This window comes from Spermophilus citellus, assembly GCF_964194105.1.
Source record: "Spermophilus citellus genome assembly, chromosome: 2".
Taxonomy (NCBI): Eukaryota; Metazoa; Chordata; class Mammalia; order Rodentia; family Sciuridae; genus Spermophilus; species Spermophilus citellus.
In genome coordinates, this window is record NC_138183.1 from 36,723,622 (window position 1) to 36,736,394 (window position 12,773).

General features: G+C 42.2%; 1 protein-coding gene and 1 pseudogene across 2 annotated transcripts in view; one reads left to right on the forward strand and one right to left on the reverse strand.

Moving 5' to 3' along the window:
* The window catches only part of MELK (maternal embryonic leucine zipper kinase), an 82,113-nt gene extending 74,569 nt beyond the window's left edge, over positions 1-7,544 (reverse strand). Inside the window, exons 1-2 of the mRNA XM_081273704.1 lie at positions 7,418-7,544; positions 328-423 (exon numbers count right to left, since the gene is read on the reverse strand). Coding sequence (XP_081129830.1) covers positions 328-385 — 58 coding nt within the window. The 5' untranslated portion in view covers positions 386-423; positions 7,418-7,544. The remainder of the gene's footprint in view (positions 1-327; positions 424-7,417) is intronic.
* On the forward strand, positions 3,627-10,139 carry LOC308641495 (transmembrane protease serine 4-like; annotated as a pseudogene). The gene is made up of 3 exons: positions 3,627-3,671; positions 7,295-7,624; positions 9,564-10,139. The product of its transcript is annotated as a transmembrane protease serine 4-like (transcript).
* Positions 10,140-12,773: the final 2,634 nt, after the last annotated feature.

The window sequence follows — 12,773 nt, forward strand, 5'->3', positions numbered from 1 at the left end:
CCCCACAATCTTTTCACCATCAAGCAGAGTGACCCACTGAAAACAAAGGTCACACCACTCCTTGGCTCAAAACTCTCCAATGACTTATTTTTTCTTTTTCTTTCTTTCCCTTTTTTTTTTTTTTTTTTTGGCCAATGACTTACTTAGGATACAAGTCAAAGTCCTTGCAATATAAAGCCCTTCTACTACTTTCCTCTATCCTTGCTCCACTTTTTCTTAGGTAGAAAATTTTAATACAGCATAAGTTAGACTAAAAAGCCTCAAAAGACTATACTCTCAAATAGTTTATCTATCCTCTGCCTCCAAGAAAAAAAAAATAACAATTACCTGTTCCAATAGTTTCATATATTTCATAGTATTTGAGAAGTTCATCATAATCTTTCATAGTCCACCTGGAAGTGTTTTCAAAATGATAAAAAGAACCTGTAAGACAGAAATACCACATGACCAATAAAGGAAATAGAGCCAGTTTATCTCTTCCATTTGAATTTGAAATATAAATGACTTAGGTATAAAATTAATACTGAAAAAAAAAACAATTAGCCATAGGGGGAAAACTATCCTGAATTCCAATCTGACACCACACATACAAATCAATTCCAAATGAAGACTTAAACATAAGCCAGGCACATTGGCCCACACCTGTAATCCCAGTGACTCAGAAGGCTGAAGCAGGAGGACTGTGAATTCAAAAGCCAGCATTAGAAAAAAAAAGAAAAAAGTACAGCATGTACAATTATGTACAGTATATAATATTTAATATTATAATAAATGACCACTATTGGTTTATGTTTAAAAAAAAAAAAGACTCAGCAATTTAGTTAGCAAGACCCTGTCTCTAAATAAAATATAAAAAAGGGTTAGGGATGTGACTTAGTGGATTCTATCCCTGGTACCAAAAAAAAAAAAAAAAGATTTAAATATGAACCCAGCACAGTGGCACATGTCTGTAATCCCATGACTCAGAAGCCTGAGGCAGAAGGATTACAAGTTCAATCAACCCTCAGCAATTTGATGAGGCACTAAGCAACTTAGCCAGACCCTGTCTCAAAACAAAAAATAAAAAAGGGCTATGGTTGGGGCTGGGGTTGTGGTTCAGCAGTAGAGTGCTTGCCTAGCACATGCGAGGCCCTAGGTTCAATCCTCAGCATCATATAAAAATAAATAAATAAAAATAGTGTATCCAACTAAAACTAAAAAATAAATATTAAAAAAAAAGTGGGGGGGTGGCTAGGGATGTGTCTCAGTGGTTAAGTGCCCCTGGGTTCAATCTCCAGTGCAAAAATTTAAAAAAAAAAAAAGACTCAAACATGAAAAGATAAAACTTTAAAAAATATATTGTTGTGGGCACAGTGGCACACATCAGTAATCCAGGGACTCAGGAGGCTGCAGCAGGAGGATAACAAGTTCAAGCCAGCCTCAGCAACTTAGTGAGACTCTATCTCAAAATAAAGAATAAAAACTGTCTGAGGCCAGGCACAGCAGGCACAGACTTGTAGTAGCAGTGACTCAGAAAGCTGAGACAGGAGGATCAACAGTTCAAAAGTTCAGGGCTGGGGATGTGGCTCAAGCGGTAGCGCGCTCGCCTGGCATGCGGTCGGCCCGGGTTCGATCCTCAGCACCACACACCAACAAAGATGTTGTGTCCGCCGAGAACTAAAAAATAAATATTAAAAATTCTCTCTCTCTCTCTCTCTCTCTCTCTCTCTCTCTCACTCTCTCTCTAAAAAAAAAAAAAAAAAGTTCAAGGCCAGTCTCAGCAATTTATGGAATCCCTGTTTCAAAATAAAGAATAAAAACAGGCAAGGGATGGAGCTCATGGTATAAAGCCTCTGGGTCCAATCCCTGGTATTAAAAAAATAAAAATAAAAGACTGTTATTAGAGGCAAAAGCAAATGGAAATGCATATTTGGAGCTTAAACAATTGGTTAGCTTATAGAAAAATGAACACTGGATCTCTATATCTCACACCATACATAAAATCAATCACATCTATGAAGACTTAAAAGTGAAAGTCAAACCTGTAGTCCTCAGGAAACTGAGGCAAGAGGACCACAAGTTCAAAGTCAGACTGGGCAACATGTGGAGATCTTGTCTCAAAATAAAATTAAAAGGGCTTGCTGCTAAGTGGTACATGCCTGTAATCCCAGTGGCTCCACAGGCTGAGACAGGAGGATCTCGGTTCAAATCCAGCCTCAGCAACAACAAAGGCACTAAACAACTCAGTGAGAGCCTGTCTCTAAATAAAATACAAAACAGGGCTGGGAATGTGGCTCAGTGGCTGAGTGCCCCTGGGGTTCAATCCCGGGTACCTAAAAAAAAAACCAGGGGAGGGGGGCTTGCTGACACATAACACAACAAGGTGGGGAAGGGAAATAGACAAAAGGAAATGAAGAGGAGAGAGGAAGGATAGGAATAGGAAAAACTGTAGAAGAAATCAGAAATAACTTTCCAATGTATGTATGTGAATACACTTTAGTGAATCTCCACATCATGTACAACCACAAGACTAGGATCTTAATCAGAATAAGTTATACTCCATGTATGTATGTCAAAATACACTCTACTGCCACATGTGTATCTAAAAAGAACAAATAAAAAATAAATAAAAAAAATTAAAAGGGCTGGGAATGTACAATACAAGTGCAAAGTGCTCCTGGGCTCAATCCTCAGTATGGGAGGGAGGGGGAAAAAGAGGTACAAATCTTTAAAATATTTAAATGTTTAAATCTATAGCTGGGAGTGGCAAAAGAATGAGGCAAGACAAGAATACTTAACAAAAGTAAGCATTAGAAGAATAGTTTTATGGAAACCAGGAAAGAAAGAAAAACTCAATAAAAAAAAGTTTCTAGAAAGTAGACAGCTAATCAATTTTCTAAAAGTGCTGCTACATTGGTCAAATCCTAGGACTTGAAATTAAGTGCTACAAAATAGAGCATTCTATATATAAATATGACACGGGGGTTAAAGCTCTCTAAACCTATACAGAAATGGTTTCTCTAAGGGGCTCTTCTTTCCAAAAGCTGATATGGCAAAAAAAGGCCTTGGGATGGATCCCAACCATGGCAAGAGAGGTCCCCATATCTCTTAGAAAGCCAAGCAGGAATCTCAGGGACTCAAGGAAAGTTCACTGTGTCAGTTACAAAGAATTTCCCACATAGTCCTGCACAACATACTGGGGCTCCAGAGTTCACAAAGGGGTGTGAGGCCAAGGCCCATTTAATGATGAAATCCTACTTTGCCTGGTCCATTCCTTGGTGACCTAGCAGTGGACTAGCTATGCCAGCACAGGGTTCAGGATCCCAGGAACCCATTCTAACACTTCAGTAGTTTAAGAGAGCACATGCACAACCAACTGGACTTGGGAACAGAGTTCTACCTAGAAAGAACAAAGCCCATGCATCTTGATCACTCCCTCTCAATGGTGGAGTGTTGGTATTAATGTTCATTTCTTTCTAGAGCCAGTCTCATTTCATAAATAGGTAAACCTCTCACAAACCCATTTAAGTTCTGGAATTGATGGATGGCAAGCACCATGTTCCCTATCTTCAAGTTCTCTGCTCTATAGCCTGTCCTCATCTAAGGCTGAATTACCAGCATATTATGAAACATTAATAATGGTCACCATGAATTTGGGACACCTAGAGTACGAATTCAACCTCAGAAGTGTGGTGAGCTTATAAAGGAAGACAGATTAATAAGGTAGGCCCTTATTAGAATAAAGATGGGTCATCTTCTTAAATTGAAGTAGAGAAAAATCTGAATAAAATTATCAAAACTCTAAGAATTACAAAGGATTATTTTTTAAATATTATTTCAAAATGTCTAAAGCACTGATTTCATGAATCCTTTTCCTTGAAGAGTAAAAGTAAATTATTATCAGTAAAAAGCCTTTAAACATTTGGCCAGTGAAGCCAGGTATAGTGGCTCATACCTGTATAACTACTCAGGAAGGTGAGGCAGGAGGATCACAATTCAAGGCCAGTGAGGGCAACTAAGTAAGACCCTGTTTGTATTTTTCTTTGTTGTTGTTGTTTTAGGAGGAGTGCTGGAGATTGAATACAAGAGCACTAAGCCCTTTCTATTTTGAGACAAGGTCTCAATAAGTTGCTTTAGGGCCTCACCAAATTGTTGAGGCTGGCCTCAAACTTGCTATCCTCCTGCTTCAGCTCCCAATTCACTGTGATTACAGGCATGGGACACCGCACCCAACTTAACAAGACCCTGTCTAAAATAAAAAATAGGGCTGAGCATGTAGCTCCATGGTAGAGTGCTCCTGGGTTCAATCCTTAGTACAAAAAAAAAAAAAAAAAAAAAAAAAGTCACTGAAGAAAACTAGAAAAGCTTTGGGAGAAAAAATACAAAACTCAGCAAAAAAAAAAAAAAATTGAAACAGCATTAAAAAAAACACATTTTAGGCTCAATGTAAAACAAGAAATGGAAAAAGAAAATGGGCACCATTTAAAAGGTATTAGCCGGGGTTGGGGATGTGGCTCAAGCAGTAGCGCGATCGCCTGGCATGCGTGTGGCCTGGGTTCGATCCTCAGCACCACATACAAACAAAGATGTTGTGTCCGCCGAAAACTAAAAAATAAATATTAAAATTCTCTCTCTCTCTCTCTCTCTCTCTCTCTCTCCCCCCCCTCACTCTCTCTTAAAAAAAAAAAAAAGAATATTTAAAAGGTATTAGCCATTTCCCAGGAAGAAATGGCACTGAAACAACTTAATAAGGAGCTTGAACCTGCATGAATAGAATAAGAAGCAAAGTCAAAGTCGGGTCCTGGTGCTGAGGGAAAATTGGTGATAAAAAATGAAACATCTCTCCTCCTGCTGGAAAAATCACAATCACAGAGGACATACTAATTCTCACTGGGCACCTGGGGGCATAGAATTAGAAACACTCTTAATAGTAACACTAATTCAGAAATCTTTTAAAAAGCATTAGTCAATGGGACAAATATGAAAATAAAGTGGAGCCCCATCACCAAAAAAGTGGGAAAACAGGACTCAGAATTTCTAAAACAAGCAATTATAGCAGCTAAAATCCAAACGTCAACACAAAGCTCAAAAATCTATGGGATCCTGATGAGGGAAAGAAAAAGAGCAGGGAAATGGAAATAGAGGAATGTTGAACTATTAATCTGTGGAAAGTTGTCTGCTATAAAAATAAGCTAGCAGATCCACTGGAGAGCAAAGCCCCAACTAGTGCAGTACTGGGGTACTCAGTGCAGGGCTGACACATTTCAAAGTATGAAAAACCATTAAGATGGAAATGGATAAGGGAAAATAGCAGGATTCAGGAAGAGTACTAAGAGCCACTACTGCCCTCCACATAAAGAACTGGGTTATTTTGAATTGCCACCCTCAGAAAGAAAATGCAATTTTTAGTATGATGTTGGAATTCACTTCCTCAAATTAGAGATATAAGGGCATCATAACTTCTCAGGGGCATTTAACTACTGAACCACATCGATAGCCCTTTTTTTTTAATTTTTATTTATTTTTGAGATAGGGTCTCATTAAGTTGCTTAGGCCTCACTAAATTACTGAGACTGGCTTTGAATTTACAATCCTCCTACCTCAGCCTCCCAAATTGCTGGGATTACAGGCATACACCACCTGCCTGGACACTTTCTAATTTTGAGACAGGGTCTCACTAAACTGCCAAGGCTTCCCTCAAACTTATAATCCTCTTGGCTCAGCCTCCTGAGTAGCTGGGGCAGGCTTGCGCCACTGCACCCAGCTTTATTTTTTTGAGACAGGGTCTCATTAAATTGCTCATGCCAGCCTCTAACTCACAATCCTTCTGCCTCAGTCTCCCAAGTAGCTGAAATTACAGGTGAGGAAGGACTGAAGAGCCTGACAGCCAGCCGTCCGGGGCCAAGCAGCAAGAGCGAGAAGTAGTTTGCTACCTTGATAACAGATTATACTTGATTTTTAAATTTTGTGGATGTGGAACTCATTCTAAATACTCTTAAGTGTCCTGGTTATCCTCTAGAATCTGAAATATATAACACAGAAAGAGTTGTGATTGGGATAACCTAACTACATTATTAGTCAATGTGGAAGACTGCCATTGTAGACAATAAAGGAGGAAACTAGATCCTAATCAGACATCTGAATGTCCTTTTCAGATGTGAATAAATAGAAGAATTGGAGGTATACATAACTGAGAACTCAACTTCTCTGGCTAGAATTAATGAGGAGGTGGTTTATGGTTAAATTGTATAGGGCAGCAACAAATTGGGGTGTTTTGTTACTAAGAGAATTTGGGGGGCTATGCTAAAAACATTTATCTGCTGCAAAATACAAATATCACATCTAGAGAGTTTAATGAGACACTAATGAGAATAATTTCAACTGAAAACACAGAATGGCTTATAATGCAGCCTTGTAATACGGTTAATTAGCATCCTGCCCTGCTCTCTTGCAGAGGTTTCTGAGGAGACCAAAGAGACATCTGCCCATCTAAGTAGAACCATAGTAGTTATGCAGGATGGTGAGATCAACTGGTGAAACAAGCCCCATGAGGATATAAGGAGGCTTCTTCTGATTTCTCCCACATTCATGAGAAACAGAAAACAAAACATACACAAAAAAAAAAAAGACAGAGAGAGAGATAACTGAGCTTGTAGCTCAGGGGTGGAACACTTGCCTAGCATGAATGAGGCACTGGGTTCAATTCTCAGCACTACATATAAATAAATAAAATAAACGTCCATCGACAACTAAGAATTATTTAAAAAACTGTTACCCTGACCTTCTCCCTATCACATTAATCAAAGAGAAATGCCAAAGGTGAAACTCAAGAACAATTTCTCATCCGGGGCTTGATCATTCTCTTGGGATGCCTTCTCCAGGGAGTGTCCCTTCCCCCTCGCCCTCCCCACCTCCAGGCTTCTTGGTGGAAGTGACCTGCTGCTGCGTTTATTGCTTTAGCCTTCTCTGCACCCTCTTAGTAAGCCTTTTACACCACCACTTTAAGGTGAAGGGAGAGGAAGGATCTGGACTCTGAAAAGGGGGTGGCAACATATTTACTTTTTTTTAACGGAAATACACCACTGGAGTGAGTTGTACGGAAAGAAATAACGCAAATCCCTTCTTGGAGCTTCTTTCACGGACACAGCATTGGTCAAGGAAACAGGAATGGGAATTCACATGTATCAGTCTCCTGGGCGGCACGCACGGATAACCCTGTGAAGCCGGTTCCATTATTCTCCTCACCGGGGAGAAACCGAGGTTCACATGAGCCAAGAATCTCATCAGGTACTAGGCCGGTAATGTGGGTCTCCAGAAAACTCCTCCCGTCTCCCGGGAGCCGGGAGCGAACCGGGTAGGGCCGGCCACACCCCGCGCCCCGCACAGCCGAGACCCTGGCCCTCAGCTACAGCTGCGGAGGACGGACGGGAGAACTGACCTGAGGAGCGGAGGGCCGGGCGGGGTCGGGCCGGACGGAAGGACTGAAGAGCCCGCCAGCCGTCCGAGGCCAAGCGGCGAAAGCCAGAAGACCTTAGGAATCGTTTCGTTCGCCAGGCTCTGGTCGCTTCCGCCCGCCAAAGGAATCAAACCTCCCGGGCCGGAAGGGGCGGGGCGCGGGAGCCGCCGAGTCCCAGAGGGGCGGGGCGTACAGCTCTCGGGAGCGCGCCGGGCGCGGGATTCCGGTGGGGCGGGGGCCTCGCGGACGTGTTGGGGCGTCAATTACTTGGCCCCGCCCTAACGTGAACGGCTGAGGAGTGACTCAAGCTCTGCCTCTTTGGACTGGAGTGTGCACCCTCCGGAGGGTGAAGATTTTCCAGATTGGCATTGACGTGCAGAGTTACCACATACTTAACTTTCTTTAAGTTCTCCCCTAGAATTGATCTGCCAGAGAAGTCCTTAGTAGTCACAGTTCTCATTTTCGTCCTCCCGCTGCCTAAAGGCGGTTTTCCCACCCAAAAAGACAGGTATACCACCCTCCTCTCCTGAATCTTACTAAATCTGTTGTCACAAGGAATAAAACCCCCAGGAACCAAATTAATCGTCCATTAGCTGACGTATGCCACCATAAACACCAACCCAGCATCACAATAGTAGTTTTCTGATATATTTACTGTTTGGTCATTATTTATGTAATTTTTCCCTCAGTACTGGGGACTGAGCCCAGGGCCTCGGTATGTTAGCCAAGGTCTCTACCATTGAATTAGATTCCCAGCCCAAACTACCCCCACAGCCTTTTTTTTTTTTAACAAGGTCTGGCTAAATTACCATCTTGAACTTGGGATCATCCTGCCTTAGCCTCCCCAGTAGCTGGAATTACAGGTGTTAGCCAGCACACGCCATTATTTATATAATTTTTGATGGACTGGACAAATTATAACTGTAGTGATAACTCCGACCAAAGAAAAAATTTAAGAATTATAACCACAGGAAAGAAAAAATATAATAGGGTGCTGGATAAAGGATTGTAAGGCAAAAAAAAATGTTGCATGAAGATAACATTATGTCCTGGATTTCATACCCAGGCTGCAAAAATAATAATAATAGCATTCTGGGACCAGGAGATGTAGCTCCATGGTAGAGCACTTGCCTACTACCCACTGGACACACTGGGCCCTGAGTCCAATTCCTGGCACCACAAAAGAAAGAATAAGATAAAGTTGCATATGATTACAATGAGGCTAGTGAAGCCTAAATACCAGACTGAAGTTCTTTATAGATAGATATAGATATAGATATAGATATAGATATAGATAAGATTCTGGGAGATGGAAATATGAACTAGGAGAAAAAAGGCGAAATAAGTGAATGTTAAAGAGGTAGTATATGTAGCAAGTAACAGCCTGACTTAAAAAAAAAAAAAAGTATATGGACTGGGGATGTAGCTCAGCGATAAAACCCTTGGGTGAGTCACTAGCTTCAGTCCGCAGCACTGCAAAATAAGAGGCTGTGTATTTTACAGTGATCTTTTTTTAACAGATGACAGTAGGTATCAAATCATTCAAATATTTCCAACTTCTTACATACCTTTAAATGAGTGATGTTACACACCTTCATTTGAAAATGTTTATAATATACTGTATATGGTGGCACATGCCTATAATCCCATTGACTCAGGAGGCTGAGGCAGGAAGATTGCAAATTCAAACCCAGACTCAGAAACTCAGCAAGGCCCTCAGCAACTTAGCAAGAACCTGTCTCAATTTTTAAAAATTAAAATTAAAAGGACGGGGGATGTAGCTCAGTGGTAAAGTACCCCTGAGTTCAATTTCCAGTACAAAAAAAAAAAAAAGCTTTTCTGAAAATGTTTATAATAATCCCATTTTTTAAAAAAATTGCAATAAATTATATCCTTTGCAACTATTCAAAATTATGATGAAAAAAATTTACACATCTACTTAAAATTTTTCAAGATTGTTTTGAGTGTATGTATCCAAAACAGTTTGAATATCACTAAGTTAAAGACAATTATATAGCAAGAGAAAACAACTCAGTGCCAGGAGTTAGGAGCTCTGAGCTTTGAGACCTGAAAGAAGAGCCCTACCCTCTAGGGGCCTATATCCTCATATGAACAATAAAGAGGTTAGGTGGATTCTTGGCCTTGGCAGGTCAGCCTCCAGTACAACAAGCAACACGTCTGTGGAGGAAGCATCCTGGATCCCCAGTGGATCCTCACGGCAGCCCACTGCTTCAGGTACAATCAGGCCCATCTGCCTGCCCTTCTTTGATGAGGAGCTTGCTCCAGCCACCCAACTCTGGATCCTCGACTGGGGCTTTACGGAGCAGAGTGGTGGGAAGATGTCTGACACACTGCTGCAGGCATCAGTCCACATCATTGACCACACCCGGTGCAATGCAGAGGATGCCTACCAGGGAGAAGTCACTGAGAAGATGCTGTGTGCAGGCGTCCCAGGAGGTGGTGTGGGCACCTGCCAGGGTGACACTGGTGGACCCTGATGTACCAGTCTGACCACTAGAAGGTGGTGGGCATCGTGAGCTGGGGACATGGCTATGGGGGCTCAAGTACCCCAGGAATGTACACCAAGGTCACAGCCTATCTCAACTGGATCTACAGTGTGTGGAAGTCTGAAATGTAAGGCTATTGTCCCTCTGCAGCGTTCAGAGCTGCTTCTCTCCAGTCCTGCCCACTGGGGATCCCCCAGAAGTCCCACACTGGGGCTCTCTCCACCCACGGCCTTGGCATTTGCTAGAGCAGCAAACAGTCTCCATTCCTGCAAGACCCTCACACCCCAGAGGCACCCAGAAGGAAGGCAGCTGCCCTAGCTCAGTCATCCCCAGTGCTTCCAGAATCCCAGGGAGAGATACAGCCCGCTGAACGGAGCCAGCTATGGACCGAGGTCTCAGAAACACTGCTCACTAAGAAGGAATTTTCCCCCTCTACTGAATGGAAGAGGATTCTTTCATGAGAACCCAGATGACCAGGCTGGAGAGGAGAAGAAGAGGGTCTGGCCAGCCCTCTTTCTCCACCCATTCCCAAGCCCACCGGAACAAGAAACCAGGTGTAATGTAAATGCACATCCTACCTTTGGCGTGACTACTGTTACCTACAGGTGTTATTATTGTTACTTCTAAGTGTCGTTGTCATTAAATGATGATATCTTTGGTAAAAATAAGTAAATAAATAAATAAGTAGGTTAGATTACGGTTCCACTGCTCCCTGTTTTGAGAGTCATGAACTGGATGGATCAGGCCATTAGAAATGTAACATCTCTATCAATAATAACACCATTAGCAGCAATAATAAAATCCAGTACAGTTTTTTTTAACAATTAATGTGTACTTACATACATAATCTCTATATCCGAATGCCTGCCCCTTCACACAGGGTAATTTGTGCTATTTATTCTTTCTTCAGTCACCAGTGTCTACCCTAAGCGGGGTCCTGTTCAAGGTAATGCCAGAAAAAAGAGATATTTCTTCTGCTTGAAGGAGTTCAAAGACAGGAGCTAATAGATAACCAATGCTAATAAAGGATCAAATAGTAGTGCTATATACAAGTGCATGCAGCCATGCAGTTTAGAACTCAAAAGGGGGAGCATTTAATTCTGCCCAAGGGATTGAAATATTTTGTACTGGCTCTGGGCCTTGAAAAAAAAAAAAGAAAGAAAAAAAATACATCGACAAGGGAAGAAGAACATTCAGAAGTTTCGGTATAGAAAAGCAAGTGATCCAGGCACAGTGGCATATCCTGTAATTCCAGCCACTCAGGAGGACCACGAGTTCAAAGCCAGTCTCAGCAAAAGCAAAACTCTAAGCAACTCAGTAAGAGAAAGGGCTGGGGATATGGCGCAGTGGTCTAGTGCCCCTGAGTTCAATCCCTGGGAAGGAAGGAAGGAAGGAAGGAAGGAAGGAAGGAAGGAAGGAAGGAAGGAAGGAGGGAGGGAGGGAGGGAGGGGGAAGGAGAGAGAGAAAAGAGAGAGAGAGAGAGAGAAAGAAAGAAAGAAAGAAAGAAAGAAAGAAAGAAAGAAAGGAGAGAGAGGAAGGAGAGAGAAAGAAAGAAGGAAAGAAGGAAGGGAGGGAGGGAGGGAGGGAAGAGAGAGGAAGGAGAGAGAGGAAAAGAGAAAGAAAGAAAGAAAGAAAGGAGAGAGAGGAAGGAGAGAGAAAGAAAGAGAGAGAGGAAGGAGAAAGAAAGAAATAAAGAAGGAAAGAAGGAAGGGAAGAGAGAGAGGAAGGGAGAGAGAGAAAAGAGAGAGAAAGAAGAAAGAAAGGAGAGAGAGGAAGGGGAGAGAAAGAAAGAGAGAGGAAGGAGAGAGAGGAAAGAGAAAGAAAGAAAGGAAGGGAGGGGAGGGAGGGAGGAAGGAGAGAGAAAGAAAGAAAGGAAGGAGAGAGAGGAAGGAGAAAGAAAGAAAGAAGAGAGAGGAAGGAGAATGAAAGAAAGAAAGAAAGAAAGAAAGAAAGAAAGAAAGAAGGGAGGGAGGGAGGGAGGGAGGGAGGAAGGAGAGAGAAGAAAGAAAGAAGAGAGAGGAGGAGAGAGAGAGAAAGAAAGAAAGGAAGAAAGAAAGAAAGGAGAGAGAGGAAGGAGAAAGAAAGAAAGAAAGAAAGAAAGAAAGAAGAAAGAAAGAAAGAAAGGGAGGGAGGGAGGGAGGGAGGGAGGGAGGGAGGAGAGAGAGGAAGGAGAGAGATAAAGGAAGAAGAAAGAAAGAAAGAAAGGAGGAGAGAGGAAGGAGAAAGAAAGAAAGAAAGAAAGAAAGAAAGAAAGAAAGAAAGAAAGAAAGAAAGAAAGAGAGGGAGGGAGGGAGGGAGGAGAGAGAGAGAAAGAAAGAAAGAAAAAGAAAGAAAGGAAGGAAGGAAGGAAGGAAGGAAGGAGGGAGGGAGGGAGGGAGGAGGGAGAGAGAGAGAGAGAGAGAGAGAAGAGAGAGAGAAAGAAAGAAAGAAAGAAAGAAAGAAGAAAGAAAGAAAGAAAGAAAGAAAGAAAGAAAAAGAAAGAAAGAGGGAGGGGAGAGAGGAAGGAGAGAGAAAGAAAGAGGGAAGGGAGGGAGGGAGAGGGAGAGAAAGAGAGGGAGAGGGAGGGAAGGAGGAAGGAAGGAAAAGCAAGTTAGGTGGAGCAAAATAAAAGCCTACAGGGAGGGGTGTGGCATAAAAGGTAGAGCTGGTAAGTAGCAGAGGAGCACAACATAGAGAGTGTCCAAGAAAGGGAATGGCTTTGTGCACAGGCTATGGTTAGGAGAGCTGCTGACTAAGAAAGGAGATGAAGGAATTTGCATCTTATTCTTTTTTTTTTTTTTTTTGGGGGGGGGGTACGTAGGATTGAATTGAACACAGGAGCACTTAACCAC